Consider the following 26,847-nt stretch of genomic DNA (forward strand, 5'->3'; position numbering starts at 1 on the left):
GTAATTTCACTGTGCCATTCATTCCTCTGTTCTTTGATTAGTCCCACATCTTCAGAATCATCTCAGACAGCAAAGAATAAAAAACAAACGGGCATGCAATGTTTTTAACTTTAAAACTTTGTTTCAGAAATTCAATGTAACTGTATATACACTTTACAATAGCATACAGCCTGACAGATAACAAAGATGTCTTAAAACATTTTTAAATACATCTTCAGCACAAATAGCAATTCTTGCAAGTAAAATGGCTTAACGGATATTTGAAAAAAATAAAATAAAAAACTAAGTCATTAACACGACTGCTGTTTTTCTGCAGAAAAAGTGCCATGATTAAAATTTAATTCAGGACTTTCCCACAAAGCAAGCTGTATTCTCTACATGCTAAGTTTAACAGTTCAGTGACATTGCGCTAAACTAAACATACAGATATTTGTAAGAAAAAAAACAAAAAACACTCCATCTGATGTAAAGTTAAATCTTCATTAATACATTTAAAAAGTAGATATGACATGCCTTTTGAAATCAAAAATACAAAAGATTTTCCTTACTTTAAGGATTTTTTTAAACATGAAGCTGCATGTATTGTACAACACTCAGTGTACAATAGACTGGTAATGCACATAAAGATGAGCAGGATGAAAAGTATCAAATGTCTCCCACTGATCCTTCAGAAAACAGCCATGACTGATAATTTTACATAATCACACAGCCCACCGAGGAGACGAGCGCACACTCGGAGCGAGGCTTGCATACTAAAAGATGGCAGTCAGGATGGTGAGAGGTCATGGAGGACAGGGGGGGGGGGGGCTACCATGGTGGGACCTCAAGACGTGCTCCCAATTCCACATGTATTGTTTTCTTGCCTTCTTTTAGACATCTGAACGGCAGGCATGAACCACCATCCCTCATCTTCTTTTGTTCTAGATGAAGACAGAACATGGAGTTTGGAAAGACACTTGAGCCTTCACCCCATGTACAATTTACATTCATAGTCTGGACATGTGTACTAGTGACATTACGTCCGAGTAAACACCATTGTGCCCTTGAACGATTTCACTTGAATAAAAACAAATTCTAATTTCTGGAGAGCTACTAACTTCTGGTGAGAAAAGGCAAAAAGACGGGCCAGCGCTGAACAGATAGAAACCACCACTGAACAGAACCTGTGCTAAGTGAGCAGCAGGGATTGTTTGGGCAGAGCAGGATTCACCTGGCGTAGTTTACACATGGGGAGGGGTACAACTCATTAGAGTCACACTACACAACACGCACGGAAATAAAAAAAATAAAAAAAACAGGGGAAAGCTGGGTGTCTCCATGTTTTTATATCTGCAGAGCTTTGAGGTCTGATTGTCTCTTTCCATCGAAACATTTTAAGGGTGAGAGCATAGGAGATGCCACAGGGAGGAACTTGTGAGGAGAGGAATCATATGGCACTGTACAGGCAACCCAAACACTCACTTTTTGCTTTAACATAAAATGCACTTTCAAACAAGAACTGAAAAGAAAAAGTTCAACAATGCATGCCAAATTGTCACAGAGATTCAAGTTAACTCTCGAGGGTTTGGGTGCTGACCAAAAAACAGGCATTAAGAGTTTTCTCGCTTTACCTCCTGTGTTCAGGCCAACACATCTACACTTCGGCCTGCTGTGTCTCACTACCAAATAAATTAAGTTGAAACAACAGAGGAGGAAAATGTCAAGTTTGGCTTGAGAGTCCAGCCTGCAGTTGGGCAACAACACATTCATATAGTTACCATTCTTGAAACACGATACCTTAAACTGTGCTAAGCAAAAAGAAAGAACAAATGTTTAAAAGTACTAAGTAAAAATGTATGAAACAGACAGGTAGAGGGGCAGTCAGTGAAGCTGACAGAAATAGTACGTTGCTGGTTCCAGATATGGCTGGTCCAGGGTCTAGTCATAGACTTCTACCATGGGTAGACTTCATGACACACTGGTAGAGATGTGCTACATTAGTCATAATGCTACTGATATAGCCATCGAATTACACATTACAACTAAAAGAAACAGCTCTGATTTAGCCAGAATACTTGATTAGGAGTAAGAGACAATACTGATTACACATGAATGACAAATCAAATACTATTAATAAAGAAAGGTTAATGTTGACATGTCACTTTGAAAATGAATGCCCTCAAACCATTACAATATGTCAGATTTACAGGTAAGAAGATTCTTAATCCTAACATTAATTAAGGAGCCATGATGTGTCCACAGTGAAGCCAACACACTGATTTTGTCAGAATGAGAACAAACTATACTTGTCCTGGATTCACTCCATTTCATTTGACTATGCGGTGGACTGTCATTCATACGCACCCATGTTCTCCTAATTGGAAAAAGGCTTACAATAAAACTTACATGACCCCTTTTAAAATATCATATCTTACAAACAGAAGTAAAACATTTTGGAAAGGCTATCTTTTCTTTTTATAAACAATGAAACACCAGTTTTACCAGAAAAAAACTGCAACCAACAATAAAAACTTGACAGCGCTACAGAGGAATGCATATGATTTTTAAAGGCTACAGATTGTAGGTTTTTGCCCAAACACCAAATCAGTGAGTGTGTGTGTGGCTAGAAGTAAACATACACACATGCACAGATTGATTTACAGGCCAGTCATTCCTGTTAAAATGGTCTGTAGCCGCAGAGTGTCGTTATTCGTCAGTGTCAACAGCGTGAGCACCAGGGGGTCGGTTTGGGTTCAGGGACTCTGCAGGGTGGAGTTCCTTTTTACCAGGTGGCATTTTCATATCCACTAAACCAGCACCAAGACTTCAGAATTTAGCGTGGAGCCAGCATCTAGCTCCACAGCTGGAGAGTCACTCAAAAAGACAAGTCTGCCTGGGCTTGTGCACAGTAAGTGTGATTTTATCTATCCATTTAGATTTTTAGAAAATTTCACCCAGATCTTTAAAAATGTTTTTTTCTTTTGAAGTTTTTAAAAAGCAATGGTGTATTTAAAAACAAAAAAAGAAAAAAAAAGGCTAAAATTTTAAAAGTAATGGCAATGTTGTAGTTTGTAATCCAAAGAGAGGCTTTTTACACGCATGTTGTTTTCAGTCTTTTCATGTTGTCCCGTTCAGAGAGACCCGCGGCCGAGTTCAATCGGGAGGTAACAGGTCGTGAAGCCGGAACCTCTCCCGAACATGCGGCCGCACATCCTCATTCTGACAGGCGCAGCAGGTGGGACAGCCATGACAAGAGGAAAGTAATGAACAGGTTAGACTACATTTACAGAAATGGTCCATTGTTATTCTGCTCTTGTAACGGGAACAGTAGGACACCTTACCATCTCAACCAACTTCTCCAGGAAGGGCACCAGCTTCAGCAGCTCATTGTCATTCTTGTCCATGAACCAGCTCTCTATGGGAATCCCATTGGACAACTGTAGAGACACAAAAGTGAGTTGACTGTGAGAACCTGAGTGACATCTTTGGTATGTACAAACAGAAAGTGAAAAGAAGAACACCTCTGTTATTGTTTGAAGATACTGCTGCACTTTTATGAAATAAAGTATTAAGTTTCAGGAAAAGTAAAAAACAAGCTCAACACATACATATCTACCACATATGTTATCAGTGACAGGAGAGTCATCAAGTGAGTAAATTTATCATTTAATCAGTAACAACCTTTGTTTACTTGGCAATAACTAGTCAGAGAGGCACAAGGACATGGAGAAAAAGGAAAATATTTGGTTTTGGACTTTGTCTAGAAAAAAATCAACCTGCTCTGTTGCAGACTAGGAGTTTTCCCAGTCATGCACCATACTGATGATAGAGCTAATTTGAATCTTGCTGTGATCATGAACAGTCTGTGTGAACATTCAGGAATTCAGGCACTTTAAAATCAGGCATTTTAAAAACAGGCTCTTTAACTACATGCATTTTATGACAGGCTATGCCTAGAAAGTATTTTTCTAAAACAGTAGCACTTTAGAGTAGGTTTAACCTAGTCAGCATTAATTTGTCGTTGTCTTTGCTTTACTTCATTTTTGTTATAAGTCTGTATCCCCGTATGTTTTTTTGTTATGTGTGGGACAACGGATGGATTATTTTGAAAAAGACATCAGCCTCATCCTGTGGCCACAATTTGCATTACAAAAAACTAGCGACACAAACACAAAAAAGGGATTTTGTTCTCATTTTATTCCCCACAGCATTTTCTGTGTATTTAGTCACAATACCTGATATGCAAAGGCTTGCGGTGAATTGTCGATGATGATGGTCTTGGACAGATCTCTGCCTAAGATGTTGAGGTCCTTGATGTAGTTTCCCTGGACACAGACACAATGCTCACGAAACAACCTGTGTCTACAGTTACAGTAAGGGATGAAAGGAAAGAGGGGGGAGAAAAGAAAAAAATCAATCAGTGACAAGGTCAGCAAAATCAATAATTCAGAAAAACCACAACACTGACACCTGAACAGCAGCACACGGCAACATCAATGGTGCTTTCTGGGTTCTACTCATTCATGCACGCATCAGCTTTCATGTTTCGTTGTGCAATGACACAAAACACATCGTACCTCACTAGCTGCTTTTTAGGGTCCAAGATGTTGAGCAGTTTATCTGCATACACCTTTTTAGAGGCTGTAAAAAGGATGATCTAGGAAAGAGAGATGAATAAAGGTCAGTGTTTTCAAATCTGATGCACTTGGATCAATTAACAGGAGTAGTAAGGTTATATTTACCTCATATATTTGAGACATGCGTTCCAGAAACTCTCTAAAGAACGGCCTCAATCGCACATACACCTGCACAAGACAACACACCGTGGGTTAGCAAAACTTTCTCATCGACACATGGCAGGATATGAAAGGAGAAATGCAGATCATCACTGAGAGAGTAGAAGCACATCAACTTTATAACATACATCCAAAACCAATGTCATATAATACTCGAAACAGTATTGGTGTTGGTCAATTTGTTAGTCGGACAGTTGTCCAAATGTATGAGTTGTTTCCTCTTTCAAGTACAACAGTTCCTCCATGAGGCTCTTTTGAAGTATGACTTTGCTACCCTCTAGTGGCATCATGGAAAAAAGGAAGCAATCCTGTAAGGGAAGGACATACCTGATAAATGACATCCTGAAAGAGGACAGGGAAGGTAAGTGCTGCGTCCTCCAGCTCATTTAAACTGCAGTGGACCAACGTTTCATCCTAATCAATGCAATGAGAAAATACGAGAATCTTAAGACTTGCTTCAAAGTGTCCAGACAGTTCCAGTAATTCAAAAAACTCCTAATTAATAAAAATATACTTTCTAAGTCAGTAACTGACCAGGTCTAGGACGAGAGAGAATTCAGGCGTGCTGCGTGTCTTCAATGGCAAGGCTGGCTTACGAGTGAGCTGCTCCTCTGTCAGTGGAGGGACATGTTTGATGAAGAAGTACCTACAGATCAAAACATCACAAATACTTTGAGCAAATTAAAATACCAACATTCACAGTGAACAATATTCTGAGCAAAGTGGAATACTGACGGCTTCAGCCAGACTAACAGATCATGATAAACAGATGTAGCAGTTAAAACATATGCAGGAGACCACGTCCAAAACGTGTCAAAAGCCATTCAACCAATCAATAACAATATTCTGATTTTGTTCACCAAGAAATACATCTGCTGTCCTTCTCATTAGGTAAATATAATCTAACATGCAGTTCAGGTAAGCATCTGCTAAGAATAAGGTTGCATGTAACTATCAATGATGTATGACAACTGTTGCTGTTAGGAAACTGATATATTTTTAAAATTTCACCCACGTCAAATTCAGTCACCTTGGATTTTGCCTGCTGTTACCAACCAATGTCCTACTTATGTTTGGTCAAACTGGAAACCTGAGCAACAGGTCAAACTGTGGGTGAGGATGCCAGGTTGGTGGTCTGGATATCAGTTACCTTGACCACTAGTTTTTACTTCCAATCCGACTTCTCCATGTTTTCCACATATCTGTTCCATTTAGTGAGGTGTGCCTGTAGGCTAAAGTATTATATGCCTGTGGTTTTACTTACGGGTCAAAGACCTCCCAGTCTTCCTCATAGGATGCCTCTGGTGGTACTGCGGTGGGAGGAGCGTCCACATATGCCATCTCTGGACTGGAGCCTGGAGCTTGGATCACAGCGAAAGCATTTGAAAAAAACAAGATGGAACACAGGAGCACATACGTCATTATTACATCAGCACAAAACGAAAATCTTAATGTTTCAGAAGCATGTGTTCTTAGTTATCTACCTGTGAGAGGGGGAAGGTCAGCATCAGCATCAAGCTCTCCCTCCTCTGTTGTAGGAGATGCCTCGAGGATGTGGGGAGGCCGCAGAGATGGCAGCTGTGATACACTAGAGTAGAAGTTGGTGGGAACACACATTTCCTGTGTGGATGTAGCTGTGCTGGTGGGAGTCTCCACCGCTTGCTCCATGTCCAGCTGCTTGACTATCTCCTCGGCCTCCAATGCCTGGTCTGGAGAGTCTGAACCAGAAGAGGCTGAAAACAAATACAACAAAGAGGCAATTAAGATGTGTTCTATCCTGACATAACTGACAAAAAGCACATACTGTACACCACCTCTATAAGGTTAAAAAATAAAGCCTAGCATACTACACTATATTACGGTGGTACAGCATCTAATTAATAGTATGAATGTCATCAAACAGCAACAAAACACAATTTATAACTGCAGTGAATCTGTCATGTATGTGGTCTTAATTGCATCCAAAAAATGTAAAACAAGCAGCCTCACGACATTTTGTTCCCATAAATCGCTAAGAAATGCATTCTAACTTTATTTGGTATTAAAAAAAAAGTTTTTAAAAAAGTCTTTAAAAACTGCACTTAATGAATAAAACTAAAAGTTAAACATGGTCTTGCTTTACAATTCTAGCCTCAGAGCAAACAGGCTACTTTATCGTCTGCTTACCATTCTTAGCTGGTGAGAAGAAGTTGAAAACAGGAGAGAAGATGGTCCCAAGAAGGGTCGTTCTGGGGGGGCTGGTGGTCACCTCAACGGCTGTCGTCTCCTCCAGACTACCATTGGGTTTCTCCTTACTCCTGTCATGATTAGTTGCCTCTGTGGAGGAGATTAGACAGACTTAAGAGAGGTGACAGTGACAAGTGGAAAACAGAGACTAATAATTCGTCCACTCACGTCCATTGACGGAGCCTCTTCTGCCGACTCTGCTTATAGTCTTTCGAGGGGTGTTGGTGTTTGAGGGTGTGGAGGTGATCAGGTTGTTGTCCACATCACAGTGGAGGCGTGTCTTCTTGGCTGGGCTTTCCTGCTGCACCTGATAAGACGTCATACAATAAACAGGTGTAATAAAAAACAAAACAGTTTTAAATGAACTTTAAAATAAAATAAAAGGTATCTGCATTTGTGTTCTCCAACCAAAGCAGATAGATAGATACTATATTAATCCCGAGGGAAATTCAAGTGTTCAGCAGTTTACATATAACAGAAATAAACAGACAAGACAGGCAGGTTAGTAACATTAACATCAAGTTTGTATATACTTCGAAAAACCTGCTGTAGAATTCTATAGAAAACACTTCTAATTTTAAAATCTATAGAAATATTAAATGCATTAAAGGTCTAACGTGTGTTAAAAAAAAAAAATCGAAAAGAGTAAAATGATAGGAAAAACACTTAAAAAAAACTCTGACATGGACGGAGCTATTGAAGAGGCCGCAACTCGTATTGACGCCGGAATCCAAAATGCATTACACTGTGAGACACATCTACAAATGGCTGATGTAAAACTTCAGTGGTTAAAGACAGGCTGCTATGATCAATGCCTACAAACCATTCAATAAGAACATGGCTTAAAATAACAACACACTGGTTGTAAAGGAAAATCCTTTACAACCAGTGTGTTGTCATTTTAAGCCAGCAACTAATAATTTAATAATATTGTCAAAAAGTGTTTTTCTGTTTTCCAACACATTGAAAACATTTGACTGGTCTTTTATATGGTTTGTATCATAGCAAAACAATTCTCCAGACACACTGGGCAATCTGCACAACCTTAACACTGATGCCATACAGCTTCACACTGCCTTCAACAACATTCGATGACACCCATCTTGACTAGTGTGATATGCAATAAATTTACAAAACCAGCAAATAGAGACCACTGGGTGTTAATAGCCAGAAGGGCAGTAATTTAAGTACTCATTTTGTCACTAAACTCATAAAGGAATTAAATTAATTCTGATGAAACTTTAAGCCCCAATTTATGCATACTGTTTAATGAGAAAATACAGAAAACAGGAACTGCCAATATGCAAAACTATCAGAAAGTCCCCTTGCCTTTCCACAGGAAAAACTTGTTTTAGCCGAGTTGACTTTTCCACTTGTTACTACCTCCTGTCCCTGCACACCAACTCCGTGAGCCAGATGCTAAAATTAGACGAGAGTCCGAGTTCTCAGACAAGCTGTTGCATTCCACCAGACATTTCTTGGGAAACATGACACTCCACATGAAGAAACACTGTATTTAACTCTGAGACCTGGAGAGCACATTGTTAAATACAGCCTTAACACTGCAAAGTGCCAAAAAGCTTTGGTTTAACACTGTTAAAGCAAACATAGAGAAGGAGGAGGACAACGTCTACTCCAGCTACAGTATTTTCAGAGTTCCTAGATGGGACACCACGCTCATATTTGCACTGAAGATAGTTAAAAGGTAGGGTTGATGTGATCACAAGGGGTAGTTACCTTAACAGCATTTCCTCTGATGAACTTCTTGATGGTTGAGAACAATCCCCTCCCTCCACTGGTAGGAGTGTCCTCTTCTACTTCTGAATGCCTCCGCTTGGTTCTGGACGGGCGGCTTGCCAGAGTGGGGTTCGGTTGCTGAGACGCCTTACGCATTCTCAGCCTCATTGTTTTAGCAGTCACATGTAAGGCTGTTTCAGAAAAAAACAGACATAAGGAAATATATAAGACACAGGGGGGAAATGGGGAAACAAGTGTACGGCTTTACAGTCAAGGAAATGAATTCAAATACTGGACAAACAGGTTGCCCTAACACTCTGTGTAACTTTTAAAATGGATAAGTCTGTGGAGTGTATCTGTGTGTAGAGGAGTAATACTGGTGCATTTTGTGCCAACATCTGGATGCATTCAAGATCCCATTTCACTTACATCAGTGGACAGCGGCAGCCACAGCTGGCTTTACTTCTATTTGTACATTTTTAAAAAAGCATTACCCAGGACCTGACAATACATGCACACACTCAAGCACTCCCAAACACTGGCTATTTCATGAGTGATATGACAACAAAACACACAACCTGAAAAAAATGGAGCCACTGACAAAGACTTAGACAAATAAGTAAATATATCTGATCTGACCTTAAGCATATCTAAAAAATTGTTTTTAAAAAAAGGCTCATGATCTAAAGTTATCTAATTTGCTGCCATTGTTCTTGAGAATGCACAGTCAAAACTAAAAACAATTGTGAACAGTGAACATAAATTGTCTGTGGAGCATGCCAGCCGCTCGCGCTTACATAACTAAAAATGTGTCTGGACATATCCACAGACTGTCAGGAACCCTCAACACACACCAGGGCCTTCTCATTACATACTGTACATCTCACATACTGTAAATGTCCTTCACTACATCTGCTTTACATTTACAAAAGGGGTGTATCCATGAACACACCAGAAGTGTAAGTGCTGTTGCCCAATCCCACGCACAGAAAACACACACACACACACACACACACACACACACACACACACACACACACACACACACACACACACACACACACACACACACACACACACAAGCAGTGTCAGAGTACATGGTAAAATTAAAGTCACAGGCTAGCAGGAAAAGTGGGACAAGCCTGAAAGCTTTGACTGTTCAGAGGATCAAATAACAGCAGATGCAGACAGTGGAATTACATCAGTGTAAATGTGCTAGATAAGGATGGATGCACTCAGTGATTTATCAAAGCATTCAAAAAGCCCTCAAATCTTTCTTTTTTTTTTTTTTTTTTAAACCTGTGTGCTTTTAAAAAATGTCAGATGAAGTAGAACATCTATGAAGAGGGACTTTATAATACAACTTGAAGTGAAGGTTGTAATCCAATTTCACAAGACTCAATATTGAAGATTCGCTGATAACACTGAAAAAAACAAACAGCTCATGTACTTTTGAGACTTACAAATGTGATTAGGTCAGAGTCTGCTGATGTGCTTTGGTCCATCTGAAATTGCTGTATAGAAAACTCTCTTAACAATGAATGCATTAAATCATTCAGCAGTTATCCTTTATTAGCTATATGCCTTTAAGTGTTTTTAAATGTTCTTAAATATCCAGTGAACAACTCTTGCATATGTTACATAGTGTTTTCTTATCTGTAGCACTTCAGTGTAGGAGATGACCTCTCAAAACCACTGGCCCCTTTACATACAACTATCCAATACTATTTGGATATCAAACATCATAGCATTTACAAGATCCGTAGTAACGAATTATGCTTAATATGGCTGTATAAAGTAAGTCTGGGAAGATTATACGATTTCTTAAACTATTAAAACAGAAGGAAGAAGCTTGACTGCAATCTGAATTGTCTCAAACTACTACAACCACTGACCCTGTTGTTTTCTCATTTCTATTAGATTAAGCAATGATAACAGAAAATCCTTTCACTAAACACAATAGACTGGCATAATAGGATAAATGTTTTTCAAAGCCTTGCAGTAAATATCTTGGAGAAGCTTGTTTTGTTGTTGTTCAGATAATCAGAGACAGCATTTCAGTGACGTGGATATTAGAAGCAACAGCATTAAGTGTTGTTCATCCCAAAATCCCACTAGTTGTCTTAACTTAGTTTGCCGATGCTGTCCTTGTGCAATTTCTGATAAATAACCTCACATTTATGACACTTTTCTAAGCTCTCATTCCGTCCTATAATGTTAGGAGTGAGAACTGACAGATGCTGCAAATTGGCATTCAGTCTCATTCTCTACTGCACAGGATTTCTCCTGTAATGCCAATAACTAAAAGTCTATTTTACCTGGACATTTTTCATAGAGAATGCATTACATAATGTGTATAATTTATACTTTGTTGCTATATCATGTGTCGCGTCTATCTTTCCTTGGTCGTACGCATTGAACACGTTAGTATGTACAACACATCGGCCTTTCTAAATGAAAATAAAATAAAATGCCCGTTCTGATTACTGTATGATCAAACCCCGCCAAAGCTCGAGTGACAGCAACACTATAGCTGGTGAACATCCACGTTTCTAGGCAATCAGCCACTAACCAAGGATCATGCACATAGCTAGGTACGAGCAAGTGAGCGGGAAATAAGAACATGCATGCAACCGAGACTGTATGAGCAAGCTAGCAAACGCTAACACAGCGGAGAAACGAGTGAGGCCCCTCCGACAGCCCGTTCACTGCAAAATTTACCCCGAGGCTAAGGTTAGCTAAGTTGCTTATCAAGTTGGCAAAGCATAATTCAGAATCGACGGCAAATAAATAACATTTGGCTAGGTTGCACATCTGCTCCAGGTGTCCCGATCATGCGTAAACAAACGTTTGTGTAAGTGGCACTAAATAGTGTTGATTTCCAAGCTTTGCGGCTAATCGAGCAGCTAACTCGGTTAAGCTACCCAACCAAACAGAGTACAACAGGTCGTGTGTTGCCGTTTATGACGGCATGCAACACAACTTTGTTTTAGTGCAGATCGTTTTCACATTGCCATTTTCACAAGTTGCAAAGTAACGTTAAATTGTTAACAGGACCTGACACTGCAGTTCGCTAAAGGTAACGTTAGCATTTCAAGAAGCCAAGCCCAAACCGGCTAACTTACCGTTAGCAATCCAGTGCGGCATCGCCAGTTTCGCGAAATAACGTGAAAATGGCAAGTTAGCCACAGCAAAGGCATTAATTATCTAGCTGGAATGAAGTGTGGTGAGTGATTTGACTCGACTGTTAGAGTGCATTATGAACAACGTTAGTGTTTGCGTTGTCTGACAGAGAAACTCGTCAAACATCGTTAATCAAAACAGCCAAAACAGTAGCGCTACCCAACTTATCTGCTAATCTAGTTAACGTTATCTCTAGCTAACTACACACTCGATGTGATTTGATTTATCAGCTGAGGTATGCGAGTATGTCAAGCTCAACACCCTTTAAAATGATATTAAATGGAAAAGACGGGGGTAACGTGCTAATGCGAACCTAGCAAACTTCAGCTGTGGAATGCCAAATTTGGACGACGGTAGCCTCGAAGCAAGCTAGCAGACCTAACCTGGCGACACTTTACGTGAACTGTCCATTGATTTAATATAGGTGTAAACGGTTACACTTTGTACGCTGAACGTCCTAGCAAGCGTTTATTAAACTGCTTTGCACAAGGTGTAGATGAAAGCTTACATTATAATAAAATCTCGAGGCCGACCAGGAATTAGCCTGGTCCGCGGTAGGCCGTGTTTTAGCTGCCCTTAGCTATGTAACCTAGCCTAGCAGCGCCTAGGTTAGCGTTGACCCTACCTAGCCTTCTTGAAAACTGCCCCGGGCTAACAGATGTGCATAGGCAGGGAAGGAAAATATTTATCCTGTCGTTAGCACAACATTACATAAACGCAAGCCCCCGAGAAGAAAAACGCACGGACAGGGTTTGGTTAACGTAGCCGACTTACTTTACAGTGATCCGCAGTGTCTGAACACAACGACTCAGGTCCGATTAACCATCACAACAGAGGCGCTGGTTGTTTTCGTGATACGGTCCGACTTTTTCTGTGTATCTACTCAAGGGCCGTCTTCGAAATGACACACCGTTGTGTTACCAGGCGCCATTTCCCGCCTCTGCTCGGTCTCTCCGAAGCAGATACCCGTATGGGACACAGACACACCCCCTTACCTCTCAAAAACACCAGCCAGTCTACCGCGAACAACACTGCCTCCCCTCACCTCTTTCTTCTGCGCGCGTTCATAAAGGTAGACTGTGCGTCTTAATGGCTCCTCATATACAAGCTGACAGTAAATAACTGCGTATTCTGATGATCAATTCTTGCTGTATATGTTTTACCACTAATGAAAAGCGACGGCAATCGCAATTATCAATTGTAGCCATTCAGGCGCTAGAATAACCCAGATTAAACTACTCACTACTTGTGACAAGCTATCATTTAGGCATCTACACTAAAGCACTATAACAAGTGACAAATGACACGAAGCATCACCTTTAATAAAATTAAATTACATTCAATGTGCCTTTCCATGAGAAATCAATTTTTCCTGGTTGCACAAACAGAACTGATTTCATGTTCACAGATTTCCCTAAAGGTGAGGAATCAGGTGTCCTCGGTACAAATGGTAACAGTTCAACTACAGTATATACAAGAGAGCTCATTAATGGAAGCATGTGTACAGTATGTCAGTCCCATGTGTGCTCGGTTAATCGTTGCACACTGCGGAGGATACTAACATTGCTCTAAGTATTGCTTAAGCATCAGTATTTTGCTGAATTTGATTAATAAAAAGTTTCAAATGCATGCAATGGCATCGCGTAAAAAAAAAACTGAATGAGGAGCACTTGGAGTGTCTTGTCACAAAAGAAAAGAAGCAGATTTAATAGGCCATAAGCAAAGTCCTTGGCATTTGTAATGTATTCCCGCTCCTGTAAACAAAAAAAGTAGTGTTCCATTAAGAGTCCCAGAATGATGTTAGAAAGGCAGAATGCCGAATTAGTCTCTTTCATAAACATCTCAAGCAAAGAGTTTGTTTATATCAAGCAACAGCAAAGTGAACAGAAAAGTAGCAAAAACAAACAAAGAAAATCACGGTTTGACCTTGAAGTTCAGATGTGATCAACAGGGCTCTTTCAGACCACTCCGTTATGAACTGAGGCAGTTATCAAAAAACAAAACAGTCAATGTACAGTATATTATGTCTACTGTCATAACTTACAACCATTAGCAAATCAACAGCAGCTCAGAAAAGAATGCCATCATGTTTTTTCTTTGTATTATGTTATATTATTCAGAATTAATTTATTAGTTGCAATGTCTGTTCTTCAAAATAGTCCATGACATTGAGGATGCCCCCTAGAAATTCTTAGACATACGGAATCTTTCAAACTATGTTGTCAAGAATGACTTCGATTGTAGAGGAAGGTCTGAATGTTTTTTAATGAGTTACGGGCTGAGTGAGTTCCCATTCAAAGAATGTCATTGGGTTGATGTCTTTTCCCATAATCCACGGCCCGATCTCCCTGCATGTCCCGATCATCGTCATCTGGGAAAAAAGGAAATCAACACAAATATGAGTGATTATGAAACTGGTAACATACCTAATGTTGTGCTGCAGCCATACTCTATTACCACAGAAGGAAACTGATATTTTTTGCCTTATGCTACTTCTACTACATGCTTAAAGGAAATGGTCACATACAGGGCACTAAATATCAAGATTTAATGCATTTTACCATTATTTTGGATATTCTTCGGCATAAAAGGATTTGAAAGGAAGCAATGGCACCATAATTACATGCTGAAACATGTAAACAGTGTCAGACAGAATTCTCCTTATGTCCCTTGATTCAGCAACAGTGTATGGATTAATACATTATGAGAGGTAACATTTCCTACATTTATATAGCATATTAAATTCCCTATTTGAATATTTTAAATAACAAATACATCCTATTTTAAAACTGAAATCAGAGTTATAAACAAGCAAACTACCACATATGTATATGAATATGATGGATATAATATATAAAAAGGACAACCAGAGCCATACTCTGATCACTGATCTGTAGTGGCTGAAATTATTTTTCTTTGATTAAAACAAAATTTTTTCTCTAAATGCAGCATTGTAGCACATGTATAAAACATGAACATTCAAGTCTAACAGGCAGTCAGAACTGATGGCAGGAAACAATCACAACAAAGGAAAAAAAACATGCATTTCAATATTTCAAGGAGAACACAGACACATTTAGGAACACAGTGAGCTATATATATCTACTGGTCTAGATGTGGGTCAGATGCTTGGTGGGCACAGACAGGTGGTTATCTAAAACGAAGCACAGGCAGGACAGAAAATACTAGATGGCAACTGAATTACTCTCACAGAACCGTAAGTTCCTAGGTCAAGTTGTCCTAATACATAGGAGAAAAGGCTCCAAAGATTGTAACCATTCCAAGCAAGTTTAACAATAACAGTTACTCATCCTGAACTGCATACACAGCAGTCCTGCTTTGACCCTGAAGGTATTTTTTGTCAGAATTCTTGAATATCTGTATTTGTGGTGGGTTCAAGGACCAAACTCAGGGTACTGTGAGCTACTTGGGACAAATGCAGTGGGGCAGAGGCAGGACAGGGGTGGAGGGTGGGAGCAAGGGAGGAATGGTGGATACACATCTGGACAAGCTGTCCAGCCCCCCGGCCTGGCTCACCTTGAACGTCTTCCTCCCCACCATCACCATCCTCTTCCTCATTGTAGGCCAGCTCGGCCTGCTTGTCGGCCTCATACTCACCCACGTTCCCATCATCCCCATTGTAGTCCGCTAGCTTAGAGCCGTGTTGCGGATCTACTGGGGACTCGTTCTCATCAAAGAACCGGCCTGCAGGAGGCAGAGAAGGGCCTCATCAGGAAGGGAGGGAAGCGGAGGCAGTTGTAAGGAGACAGGGAGGTGAAATACTGCACCATGAATGCATGAAGGAGGAAGTCATTGCATGACGAAGATGACAAAAGATGAGGTGAATACAAGGTGACAGATTTTAATTTAAAGATGAGTGTTTCTGAAAAGGAAAGAAAAGTCAATTGTGGACTTGAAAGCAGAAAGAGCCAATAGGAGATAAATAGGAATTGTTTAAAGTCTGGAAAGGACTGAGCACTAATTGGGTTACCGGTTGGATCATCTGAATGGATAAATTAATCAAATGCAACAGCCCTACATAAATCCTGTCTTCTGTTTAGTTTTTGTTTGCAGATTGTTTTAAAAAGCTACAAATACAGTAAACATACGGTTTCCACTGTGCTGCTAAATCTTGTAACTTATGTGAAGAGTATTATAAATCCCCAATCCACTCCAGCTTCACAAGCCTGTTTGGATTGGTCATTTTAATTTTAGATGTTAGGAGATAACAGTAGTTCTATTTGCGATGAGTAAATTACTTGAATCAACATTTCTAAACTTGTCAATTAGAAAAAACACTCATAAAATATACACGCTGTAAAAATAAACTTAACTCAAATTGTGTTTTTCATTGCTGCAATCTCTTTTACACAAACGTCTGAGGCAGTTCATGTTCAGATTTGAAATTATAACGTGACTGGGTGGGCCTCGAGATGCACTGAGCCAGGCAGCCAGTCTTTAATCTGATAGAGTCTAGTGAGCACCAGACACTAGGCAAAAATGACACATTCTGTGGGTGCCGGGTGGTAATTTGCCGTAATAAGACACAAGTAGAAAACAATCAGAGGCAGAAGATTAGAGGAAAAACAAAATTAAGACATGAACTGAGTACAGTGAGGTGTTTTTTATGCAGCGGGACTGTAGACGGTGAGGTGGATGCGAAGGAGAGATGAAGGAATGGAACATTTACAGAACGGTGGAGAAGGAGGGAGAAAAGGCAGCAGAGCAGAGCAGAAGCCAGGCAGCAGGAAAGGATCATCTGGGAGCCAGGTGTGTGTCATTTGTCTCCTCTCCTCTGTAACTGAGCCGCCTCTCTGCTCCCTGACTGTGCTCCTACTCAGATTCAGACATGACTTAGATTCACATGCTCAGAAATTTTAAATTTCATGAAAAGGTGTTATGTTGAGGGTAGGGGTGTATCCACTTAACAATGGGCAAAATTCACACAGATGGCCCCACAGCACATTGTATTATACTCTCTGTGTAAACACATCACAGAGAGCTGGAAGCACAAAGAAAGGGCTAACAAGAACTGCTATTACCCATGAGTTAGAAAAACGCACAGTTCCAACCACTATTTCCATGTCCATTTATGGTATTATTCAAAATGTGCAAGAGGAACTCACTTTGGCGGTGGTGTACTGGCTCTGCTTGGTCTTTGGCGTGGTGAGGCTGGATGGGATTGGGCACCTGGGCAGGGTTGGGCGGCAGAGGAATCCTCTTCAAGTGTTCGCTGTCACCTTTGACATTATCGGGAGCTGACAATAACAAGGACACTTACAACAGGACTGCTTCACAATCGCGGACAAATGATTGGCTTTTAACCATTCCTTATTACGACCTGGTGTTCTCAAAGCCCACACTACATTTGTATTCTCTAATGCTTCATTTGAAGTTCTGAAAGGCTGTTACACACGACTGGGAAAACTCATTAAAAACTGAGAAAGTGACAACAAATCATGTACCAAGATACCAGTTCCCTGCCGTTTCCCTCACTTAAAATTCAGCAAAAGTAACATAAAGCTTTAAATTAGTAAAGCTGTGTTTCAACGAAGCCTGACATCCAATTATCAAATGCCTGAAGGCTAAAAAAAAAAAAAGACCAATATAATAAATAGAATTATATCAATGTGGTGCATACTATACCTCGAAGTTGTCTTTGCTGCTCTCCCAGCTCGTCTGCCTTGATACCTGCCTTGTTGTCTTCTTCAAACACTACTGGTTTGTCTGCCTTGTTGGCGCCTGGGGGTGCGATCACTGCCACTCGGCCGTCCACTCTGTCCTGCTGGAGTCTGGGCTGGTCCAGCAACAGGCCCCCGGGTCCATCAGCTGCACCGAGTCCAGGTCCGGCACCAGCTCCGACCACCAAATCAGGGGCCTCATCATGCTTCTGAGTGATGGCTGGTTTCTTCAAGGCTGTAAGCAAGGGGCAACGAGAGAAAGGCCACAAAGCAGGATATTTTGGGGGAATTTTGCTGAAGAAATTCTGAACAATGACTCCAGAAAAAGGTGTTGTTGTAAGACAGCGCATTCCATGACATAAGGAAGTGTCATTTCCTGAGCCTCCCAGAGCACTGTAAGTGATTGTGAGGCATACACATTCTGTTATCTACAATTCTACTATTTCTTTTATCGCTTTCATCCAAAGTGACGTACATCTGAGAGTAGATACGAGCAGATGCAACACAAGCATGGGTTTAGTCAGGAGAAAACAACCTGGATAAGAGCCATAAAGTTCAAGTGTGATAAGACCTTGGTGCCAGTGCAGGAGGTAATAGGAATTCTTTTTCTTTCTTTTTTTTTGTAGTCTGTCAACTCTGTCAAAGGTGTTCAGTGAAGAGCTGGATTTTTTTAGCGCTCTCTTAAAGACTGACAGGGATTCTGCAGATATAACAGAGTTTGGTAACTTGTTCCACCACTGGGGAACCACAGAGGAGAATGAAGAGTTCAGCTATCGCTCTTTGGCCCTGTTGTGGTGTTTGTATCAGGAGTTTTCACAGGCGTTTTCATTGTAGTTTTGTATGTAAGTGTTGGGAGTTTTGAATTTCATGCAGGAAGCAACCTCAAGCCATCTGTTTGTAGTCACCTCAATGAGCCATAAGTTCAAACTGCCCCATGAATACGTCCATATGTCATTGTAATTGTAGAATTTCTCTTCTTAAATAAATCACCGGGTTAGCCAAACTAAAAATTGCTCACCAAAGTTTATGCTCAGTGCTTACCAAATTGCATGTCGTCGATTTTCCCCACCTCACTGTCTTCAATACCAGGCATACCAGCATCACTGCCAGGCTTGCCCATCTCTTCTGTAACAGAGGACAATGAATAGGAGGTGAATTCCTGAGAGATCCCTGATACCCTGATGCCGTTTAAAATAAAATTCTGAATAAATCTATATAAGCAATTGATAAATGCAAATTTGGTTCTATTTAACAAACCGTACATTCAGCATGCAAGGGCACAACATGGAACGGTCAGGACAGTACATACTTGGGTTGACATCAACCGTACCTTTTAAATCCGACTGTCTGTCATGTCGGTGAGTGGCCACTGTATGGCGCTCTCCACCCATCTCCACACCAGGTGCTCCATCTGCATGTCTACCTGCTACTACACCCTTTTGGCCATCCATTACACTCTGAAGAATTATCAAGTAGCAGGTGGGAAAAGGAGAAGACGACACTCTGTTTAATGAATAGCTAAGCTTCAAAAAGGAGTATAAACACGGGGAAAATGAATTGAGTTTCTGTTGTCAATACATCTATGTCAAAAATCCAAGAGTAATGAACATATTCTACAGTGATGATGAATAAATGCAATGTGCATGAGTCGCAAGAATAATTGCTATCCCGTTGGTAGAGATGCATCGATACTAACCTGTCTTAGCTTGGATGCCTCTTCCTCCAGGGTCTTTTTTGTTTCTTCATACTCGTCTTTCAGTTGTGCAATCTGTCGTCCACACTGTAAACTAGTTAACATAATTTCATTATAAGTTTCAGGTGCGTAATATGAGATTTATTTCGCACAAATTAATCTTAAAAACTGCAAAAAGAAAGAGCTTGATATAAAAACCTTGAAATACCAGTGAGAAGCAGACAAGGAACTAGGAAAAAAAGACACTCAGTGACCTAGTTTAACCTGATTATTGTGAAAATTCAATTGAATATTCAGTGACTGTAATAATAATGAATTATTTGAAAAGCAAAAATTCACATTGAGAAAGGTCTTTTTGTATCATTTCAAAGCTCTTTGAGGTGAAGTAATTGCCTCAAGGGCAGTCATTGAGGCTGAGAAAGACACCGACATACCTTTCATACTCCAGTTTTCTTTCCAAGGTAGTGCTATTTTTCTTCACTTCTTTTAGCTGCTCTTCCTGCTTCATGAATTCTTGCTTCAGCTCCTTTAGCTGCTCTGTTTACAGTAGCACCAGCAAGGACAATAACACAAAAACAAGAGGTTCACTTCTCATCCGCTAAATGGACTTTCATCATTAAATATCCATTTTTGGGGGATTTTCCAGTGTGCTGCTCGACAGTGCCCTCTGTTGGCCAGGAAAGGCTGCAGTCTTACCTTTCAGCCTCTGGATTTCTGTCATCTGGGCTGTGACATCATTCTGCAGCTTCATCTGTAAGGATAGAAAAACACATTCAGGAGTCTAAACAGCTGAGAAACTCTCCCATACTGAAAAAAACTGTTCAACAAAAGTGTATTTAGGTAAGCATCTAAACTGTGCAACTGGTTGTTAAATTGGCAGAGAATGTCAATATTACAGGCAGGTAGGGCTGGGCGATATGGCCTAAAAAAAAAATCTCTGAGTTTTTCACAAAAAAATCCCGATTCACGATTTATCCGATTTTTTACAATTTTTTTACCCCCTACCTAATCGCCGGAGATCAGTCTACTTTATGCAAATGAGCTCCAGGTAAACACACTGGATCGCAGCTGGAAATGCGCTGCATGTGGCATGGTGGTCCGGTTGCGGTGTGTTTACCCGGAGAGGGCTGCAGCTCATTTGCATAAAGCAGACTGACTTCTACTTTATGCAAATTGCATGCGGCGTGCGGAGATTCCACGCATCGTGAAACTGTCCTCAAACTTCTAAACTAGGCGTCGGTGACATAAAACGAGGACAGATTCAGCTGCTGCAGATTATTTCTCGCTTCAAATGCTTTCAGAAATACTTTTCGCTGATGTGTTTATTAAAATAAAAGGGAAAGTTTGCGGCCGAGCCGCTGTGTTTATCTGACTCATCTGCAGGACTGTCCAGCTGAAAGCTCGGTGACGTCACCACGTAGCGGCTGCTGTTGCTCAGCGCTGTCATGTGACCATGTTGTGGTCCGCTAGTGACCGCCCGCCATCCGTGCGATTTTCAGATGCGGTGCGTTGCCGAGCGGGAAAATCGCATCTAGTGGACACGCGCCTTTAGATCTGCACCGCTCGCCGCCATGTTGTTTGTGTATCATGCGCGGGAGGGAGGGGGGGGGGCGCACTCTGAACTACGGGAGCCCAGCAGGCAGGCGTTAATGGCGGATGCTGATGAGAAAATCGATTTTCATTAAAACAAATCGACATTAAGTACAAAGTCGAATTAATCGATACAATTGATTTATCGCCCAGCCCTACAGGCAGGGAAAGCTAGGGAACTGGTTTGTCTTGTTTTTCTGCTTCACAGCCCAAAGTGGTGGTGTTTTATTTTTTGTTTTTTTTTTTAAAGCAAAAATCATCAAAAAGTCCACAAAAGCTTGCAGCTTTATTCAGTTACAAAATTGTTCTGTCAAAACAGATGAAAACGTGCACAATCTGGGGGATAGATTTGAAAAAGAAAATGTATTTATCCATCTATGGAAAATGACGATGTTAATGTACAGAGGAGATCAATAAACGGGTAAAGTTGATTATGTTGCAAGAGAATTCTATGGAGCATGTCATCTTTTTTCGAGTCTTGATTGAGCCGTAATCGAGGAAGAGAGCGGTCAGTGCACTAAGAGTTCACAGGAAGTACAGCATCAGAGTCAACTGCTGTCAAGGCTCAAGCTTTATCCTGTTACACCCTCACAAGTGGTTAATGGCTTCCCTGTGCCGCCTGCAGAAACCGACTCTATGGAAGACAACACAGCCAGACTGTTCACTGACTGAACGAAGAGCTAACTGAGCTTGCATGGTTCAGTCTTGCATTTTATGTGTACAAGAGTATCTACATTATAATGCATGGAAGCCGTTTAAAACTCAACTGTCGCAATTTTCTCTGCATTGTAGGCCTCTCACTGTGTGTAGCCTGCATTTCTGTTCAAACAGGGCTGGGCTGTTGAGAGAAGAAAGGAGTGGAACAACTGCTACTCAACACCTGCTTTGATCTTGATTATAGGAACATAGACCTGGATACTTAGAACAACCAAGAAAAGAGGACGCTTGGATTCTTCATAATTCCACTCTTTATCTATTCTAAACAGAACAACTCGAAGAACAATCTCAGCACCAGTCACATTATTACTCTCAAACAAAGCTGAATTTCTGACTGTCACGAAATTTTGCTGCCAGGAGGTATTTTACTGTGAAAAATGATGAATAAATGTGCAATAAAAACAAACAGGTTTGGTTTGTAGAATATGAAACAGTGTGAGCTCGACAGGAAGCTAAACAGAAGGCAAAGTGTTGCAGGGCCATTGTTTTGCTATGATTTGACTAGGCTGCAGAACAGGGAATTCACAAACAGTGCGCGACTGTCGGCAGGAGGAATGTTTTCAGAATGGGGAACCATTTGAAAAAGTCTCCTCATTAGGCTGACAGCTGTCGCTTGTTGAATTATCCATTTAATGTCACTTTTATTCTAACAGGTGCTCATTTGTAAAACAGGACTGGCTGGTTTTAATTTACTTGTTTGCGTATGTGTCTTTATACTGCCTTTTACAGGCAGTGCTATCTCGCTGGTCACTAATTGACTACTAGTATCTCCACTCAAGAAGCTTGTAGAAAGTTGTATTCCTTCTGATTGAGTGCAACTTATCACTAAATGCTCAGAAAAGCAAGAAATTGTTAGTCATGTCTTTCCCCCAACCTGATATTCCTGCATATTTCCTTGAAAAGACAGCTTTTTAGTGTAAAAGCCATTCCCTGTCGAAGGGTAGTGATATCTCAAATTTCTTAAAGTCATCTTCTGCATCTACTCCTGAGACATCATGTCTAATGCGTCCCAGTATAGCTGAACTCGATGGAAACTGCATCTGTTCAGTGCAGATTCAGAGCAGCAGTGGTTTGACTATGACATTAAACCCCGCACAGGATAAACACGAGTTAAACCAATGCGTGCCTCTTCATTTAAAATGGGCAAGTTATGCTGGATGCAAATTAGAGGAAAACTTCACCCTGTCTGTTGTCTAAGCGTCTCCCGGGGCAGCTGGACGCACACCAAGGTTCAGAGGGTGCTGGGACACAAAAGCCAATGAAATGCTGGCTGGGTCACTGCACAGGACAAGAGACGGGAACAACTTTGTAGAGCATATTGATGTGCCACTCACAGTGAATACTTAAATCCCCACAAATGTATGAAAATGTGCCGATTACATGAATACATAAAATAGCAATGTAACACGAGGAGATTGAGCTCAATTTGCTTTTGTTTGCAACTGTGCCTGTTAGTTACACTTTTAGCTCTTGGGAGCAGCTGGGAGTCATTTTGAGACATGGATCTGAAGCCACTGAACTAAAGACTAATGGTAGTTGAAAATGAGTCATTTTTAGTTGACCAAAAGTCAGTTGTTTGTGGAGTAAATGTAGATTTCCTGAGTAAATTTAATGGCAAAAAAAAGAGAATCCACTGACAGCACATGGTTTCAGTCCAGCACTGATTAATGCTCCAACAAATGTCACCCACACCTAAACGCATTTTAAGTGGCTTATAGACATCAGCACTGTCAGCCACCATCATTACATAATTTTCTGCTGAAACGCACTATAAAATATTGTTGGTGGAGCAGTTGAAAGCAGTTGAGATGGATGAAACTGTGTGGGTGAATGAGTTTCCGGTCAAGGACAAGTTGCATGCATCATCTTCCGCTTCACACAAGACAATTCATGTTCTCCTGTTCGTCACATTGCCTCCTTAAGGAAGATACACATAATAATACTCCCTCTGACATAGTCTGGGGAAATTAAAGCAATAGAATACCCGTGATTAGACTAGATAGGGTGCTATCATTTTAGCTTGTGCAATATTGTGGTAAGATAGGAATACTGTCTTTTCCTAGTTGGATTAGTGGTAAGTGATACGTGTCCAAGCCGACCTTTGCATTAATGAACAAAGAACCTTCTTCATACTCATAATATCCGTATCACTGTTTGTTCTCATGAAAAGTGTGACACCCACCTCCTTGTTAAACATTGTGTGAGAGTCAGTCATACCGATAACACGGACCAAAGATTAATACAGCAGTCATAAACAACTCTGATACTCGACTTTGTCGAGCTACACTTCAAAAATTGTGAACATCTGGCAGCAAGGGTGCCAGGAAAACTGTTAAAAACAGTAGAATACAGTAATGCTCAAATGGAATAGCGGATGGACTCATGACATTTGGGGAGGGGGAATAACTAAAAAAGCTGGGAAATAATCTGGGAAATAATCACAAAAATGGCCAAAATTAAAAAACCCACCTCAAAAAGAGCCAAAACTACCCTGAAAAGTTCAAATATGCCAGGAAAAATACCCCAAATAACCACAAAAAGTACCAAAGCTACGACAAAACAGCTGCAATTGTGACAAAAACTCAAATTCAGCACAAAAAATTTGCTAAATTACCCCAAAGAGCCAAAATTACCCTGAAACATTTAAATATGCCAGCAAAAACATGGAAAATCACCACAAAAATGGCCAAATATACCATAAAAAGGACCAAAACTACCACAAAACAGGTGTAATTGCAACAAAAATTTATATTTGGCACAAAAAACATGCAAAATTACCCCAAAGAGCCAAAATTACCCTGAAACATTTAAATATGCCAGCAAAAACATGAAAAATCAGCACAAAAACGGCCAAATTTACCATGAAAAGGACCAAAACTACCAGAGAACAGGTGAAATTGTGACAAAAACCCAAATTTGGCACAAAAAAACCCAAAAAAACAAACAGAACTAAAGTTCCTTCCTGATCTCCTCAGAACCATCTGGTTCTTCATCTCCAGTAACTTTATTAATGATCAGAGTTCTACCTTCATGATGTGAATATTTCCATATTTATGGCAAACAATCTAAAGTACTAAAAGAGCATATTGTGATTTTGTAATTTTGTAAAACAGGGAAGCAAATATCTTTAAAATAGCTTTTTTGACAGCAACTTTACAGTCACACAATGTAAAAGAACATATTACCATTGATTTTTTTGTTTTGTTTGTTTCTGATGTGGACACTTAACAATTTTAGCCATTTTGTAAAAGTGGGGGAAAAATTGTAAAACATGGAAAATCTGCAACAAAAAAAGAAAAAAATGCTTCCAAATACGGCAAATATCTGTAAAATGATGGTGTTTTTTGTTTTCTTTTTTTGCTGTAATTTTACTAGTTATTGTCAGTCATTTACCAAAACGTGTGAAATCTACAAAATATCTTGACAATGTTTAGAAAAATACAGCTTAAAAACTTCTTTTAAAAATGTACAGTGTAGTTTTAATAAAGAATAATTTTGTCAGAGGGTCTCTACTGTTTGATTAGTTTGTATGAGCAGGATAACTGGAGCATTTCTCCTACTCTCACATTTCCCAGCTCCACTGAAACCTCTAAACTCCATCTACCTTGTCGTCAGTGCACTTTTTGATGAGCGTCTCCCGGGCCTGCAGCTTGCCCTCCAGGACGCTGTAGTCTCCATCCTTCTGGTCGATCTGCTTCCTGTGCGTGTCCACCTGCATGATCAGCTCCGAGTTGCGCTTCTCCAGCCGACTCCGCGCCGCGTCCGTCCGCTTCACCTGCGTCTGCACCTCGGCCAGCTCATCCAGCAGGCGGCCGTGCTTATTGGACACTGTCCAGTAGTTGAAAGACAGTATGGCGATGATCACCATCAAGAAGATGAGGATGAAGGACGGGAGGCGGCCTCCCCGTCGGTTTGCACCAAACCCGACCATTTCAGAAACCGAGTGTAACGTTGCTTCAGGTTGTTACCTACTGAGCTCAGTGAGAGGATTCTCTCGGTGTAACACACATCCGTCTACGTGACATGCCGTGGATATGCGGCAACCGTTCGCGAAATCAAACGCCACACAGACAGTCATGAATGTTAAAAAGGCTTTTTCACATTTCCACCCAGCTTCACTCTCCTTCCTCCTCCTTCCGCACACTGGGCATCTTCTCCGCAGTTCGTCCAATGTTAGTGGGTGAAATCCGCCCGCAGGGACGTGGCCTAGCTCAGCTGGCAGCGTTAAACACAGCAGACGAGGCGAGACGTGGACAGCTACACGGCGCCGTGGCACTGAGCACAGCTAATAAACCCCACAGCTCGCTATTTAATGTTAGCCTTCAGCTAGGCTTTTCTTGTTTTGTTTTTCTCTCATAAATCCTCCAGGACCTGCACTCACTGGAGTCCGGAGCTCGTCTAATCACAAAAATCTCCGTCAAACGGGAGCTCCGATGATGATCTTGATTCTGACCTGCCGTTAGTGTTAGCTCGCATTAACGTCCAGCTAACCGCCGCACACTCACACTAGCTAGCAGCCGGAGATGAGAGGACATCACCGGCTGCTGTCAGACTGACGTGGCGTCTCCCTCTCCTTGCGGAGGACGGATGTAATCCTTCTAATACAACTAACCGGATCCTGGTAACACTGGACGCGAGTTTTGTATCACGCTGTCCACGATTCACTGCCTACCAAACATCAGGTCTGCGCCGTATCAAGGTAACGGCAAACACGCCGCTCCCTGCTTCCGAACATGCGCAAGTTTATTTCAAAATAAGAGTCCACCTTTAACGGCACAAAGAACGCATGACATTAGCTCTCTCGTCGGAATCGCTTTTAGCTTTGCTTGATATGAGCAAATTATGCGGCAAATTTAGAAAAAAATATTTATGTGCTAAACGGTGACCAATCATCCGTCACAAAGTGGAATTACTTTGATAAATACTGCCTGTATATGGGAAGTTCCTGGCTTACTGGGAGGAAACTTTACAGTTCTCTGTCCAGCCTGTGGTTGGAATAAAGATCTCAGTTTTCAACATGTATTGCCATACACTGTATACAAAAGAAGATGAATTGTGTTTTGTTTTCGTGGTTAAAACCGAACATGTCATTTTAAAAAAATACTACCAGGAAGCTACATTTGGGGCTTGTAATCTGATTCAGAACCCATTCCTGTATTCATGTAAGAATTACCATAAGATAAACTTTACAGAACCCACAGTGGGGAAAGGTCCCCGTTACAGCAACTCCAAAGGAGAAAAAGTT

The 26,847-nt window shown here is 40.8% G+C and overlaps 2 protein-coding genes across 5 annotated transcripts; both read right to left on the bottom strand.

The window, feature by feature from the left end:
* Positions 1–96: 96 nt before the first annotated feature.
* ctdspl2b (CTD (carboxy-terminal domain, RNA polymerase II, polypeptide A) small phosphatase like 2b) lies at positions 97–12,888 on the bottom strand. The gene is made up of 13 exons (XM_023276695.3): positions 12,696–12,888; positions 8,739–8,929; positions 7,170–7,308; positions 6,942–7,091; positions 6,260–6,508; positions 6,040–6,136; positions 5,310–5,421; positions 5,103–5,189; positions 4,722–4,784; positions 4,557–4,636; positions 4,215–4,341; positions 3,321–3,416; positions 97–3,198 (listed from the first exon to the last, which is right to left on the bottom strand). Exons 2-13 carry the CDS (start codon positions 8,904–8,906, stop codon positions 3,133–3,135), a joined length of 1,434 nt encoding a protein of 477 aa, XP_023132463.1. The 5' UTR covers positions 8,907–8,929; positions 12,696–12,888; the 3' UTR covers positions 97–3,132.
* A 334-nt stretch (positions 12,889–13,222) lies between these two features.
* On the bottom strand, positions 13,223–26,310 carry golm2 (golgi membrane protein 2). Of its 4 annotated transcripts, none has more exons than XM_035951192.2 (10): positions 25,207–26,310; positions 19,992–20,046; positions 19,730–19,832; positions 19,299–19,389; positions 18,933–19,059; positions 18,644–18,724; positions 17,568–17,837; positions 17,048–17,179; positions 15,459–15,626; positions 13,223–14,292 (listed from the first exon to the last, which is right to left on the bottom strand). In XM_035951192.2, exons 1-10 carry the CDS (start codon positions 25,531–25,533, stop codon positions 14,216–14,218), a joined length of 1,431 nt encoding a protein of 476 aa, XP_035807085.1. In that variant the 5' UTR covers positions 25,534–26,310; the 3' UTR covers positions 13,223–14,215. The 4 variants fall into 4 exon arrangements, with proteins under 4 accessions (XP_035807085.1, XP_023132452.1, XP_035807086.1 ...); XM_023276684.3 differs by having other exon boundaries at positions 18,644–18,727; positions 25,207–26,309; XM_035951193.2 differs by lacking the exon at positions 15,459–15,626 and having other exon boundaries at positions 25,207–26,309.
* Positions 26,311–26,847: the final 537 nt, after the last annotated feature.

This window comes from Amphiprion ocellaris, chromosome 1, assembly GCF_022539595.1.
Source record: "Amphiprion ocellaris isolate individual 3 ecotype Okinawa chromosome 1, ASM2253959v1, whole genome shotgun sequence".
NCBI lineage: Eukaryota > Metazoa > Chordata > Actinopteri > Pomacentridae > Amphiprion > Amphiprion ocellaris.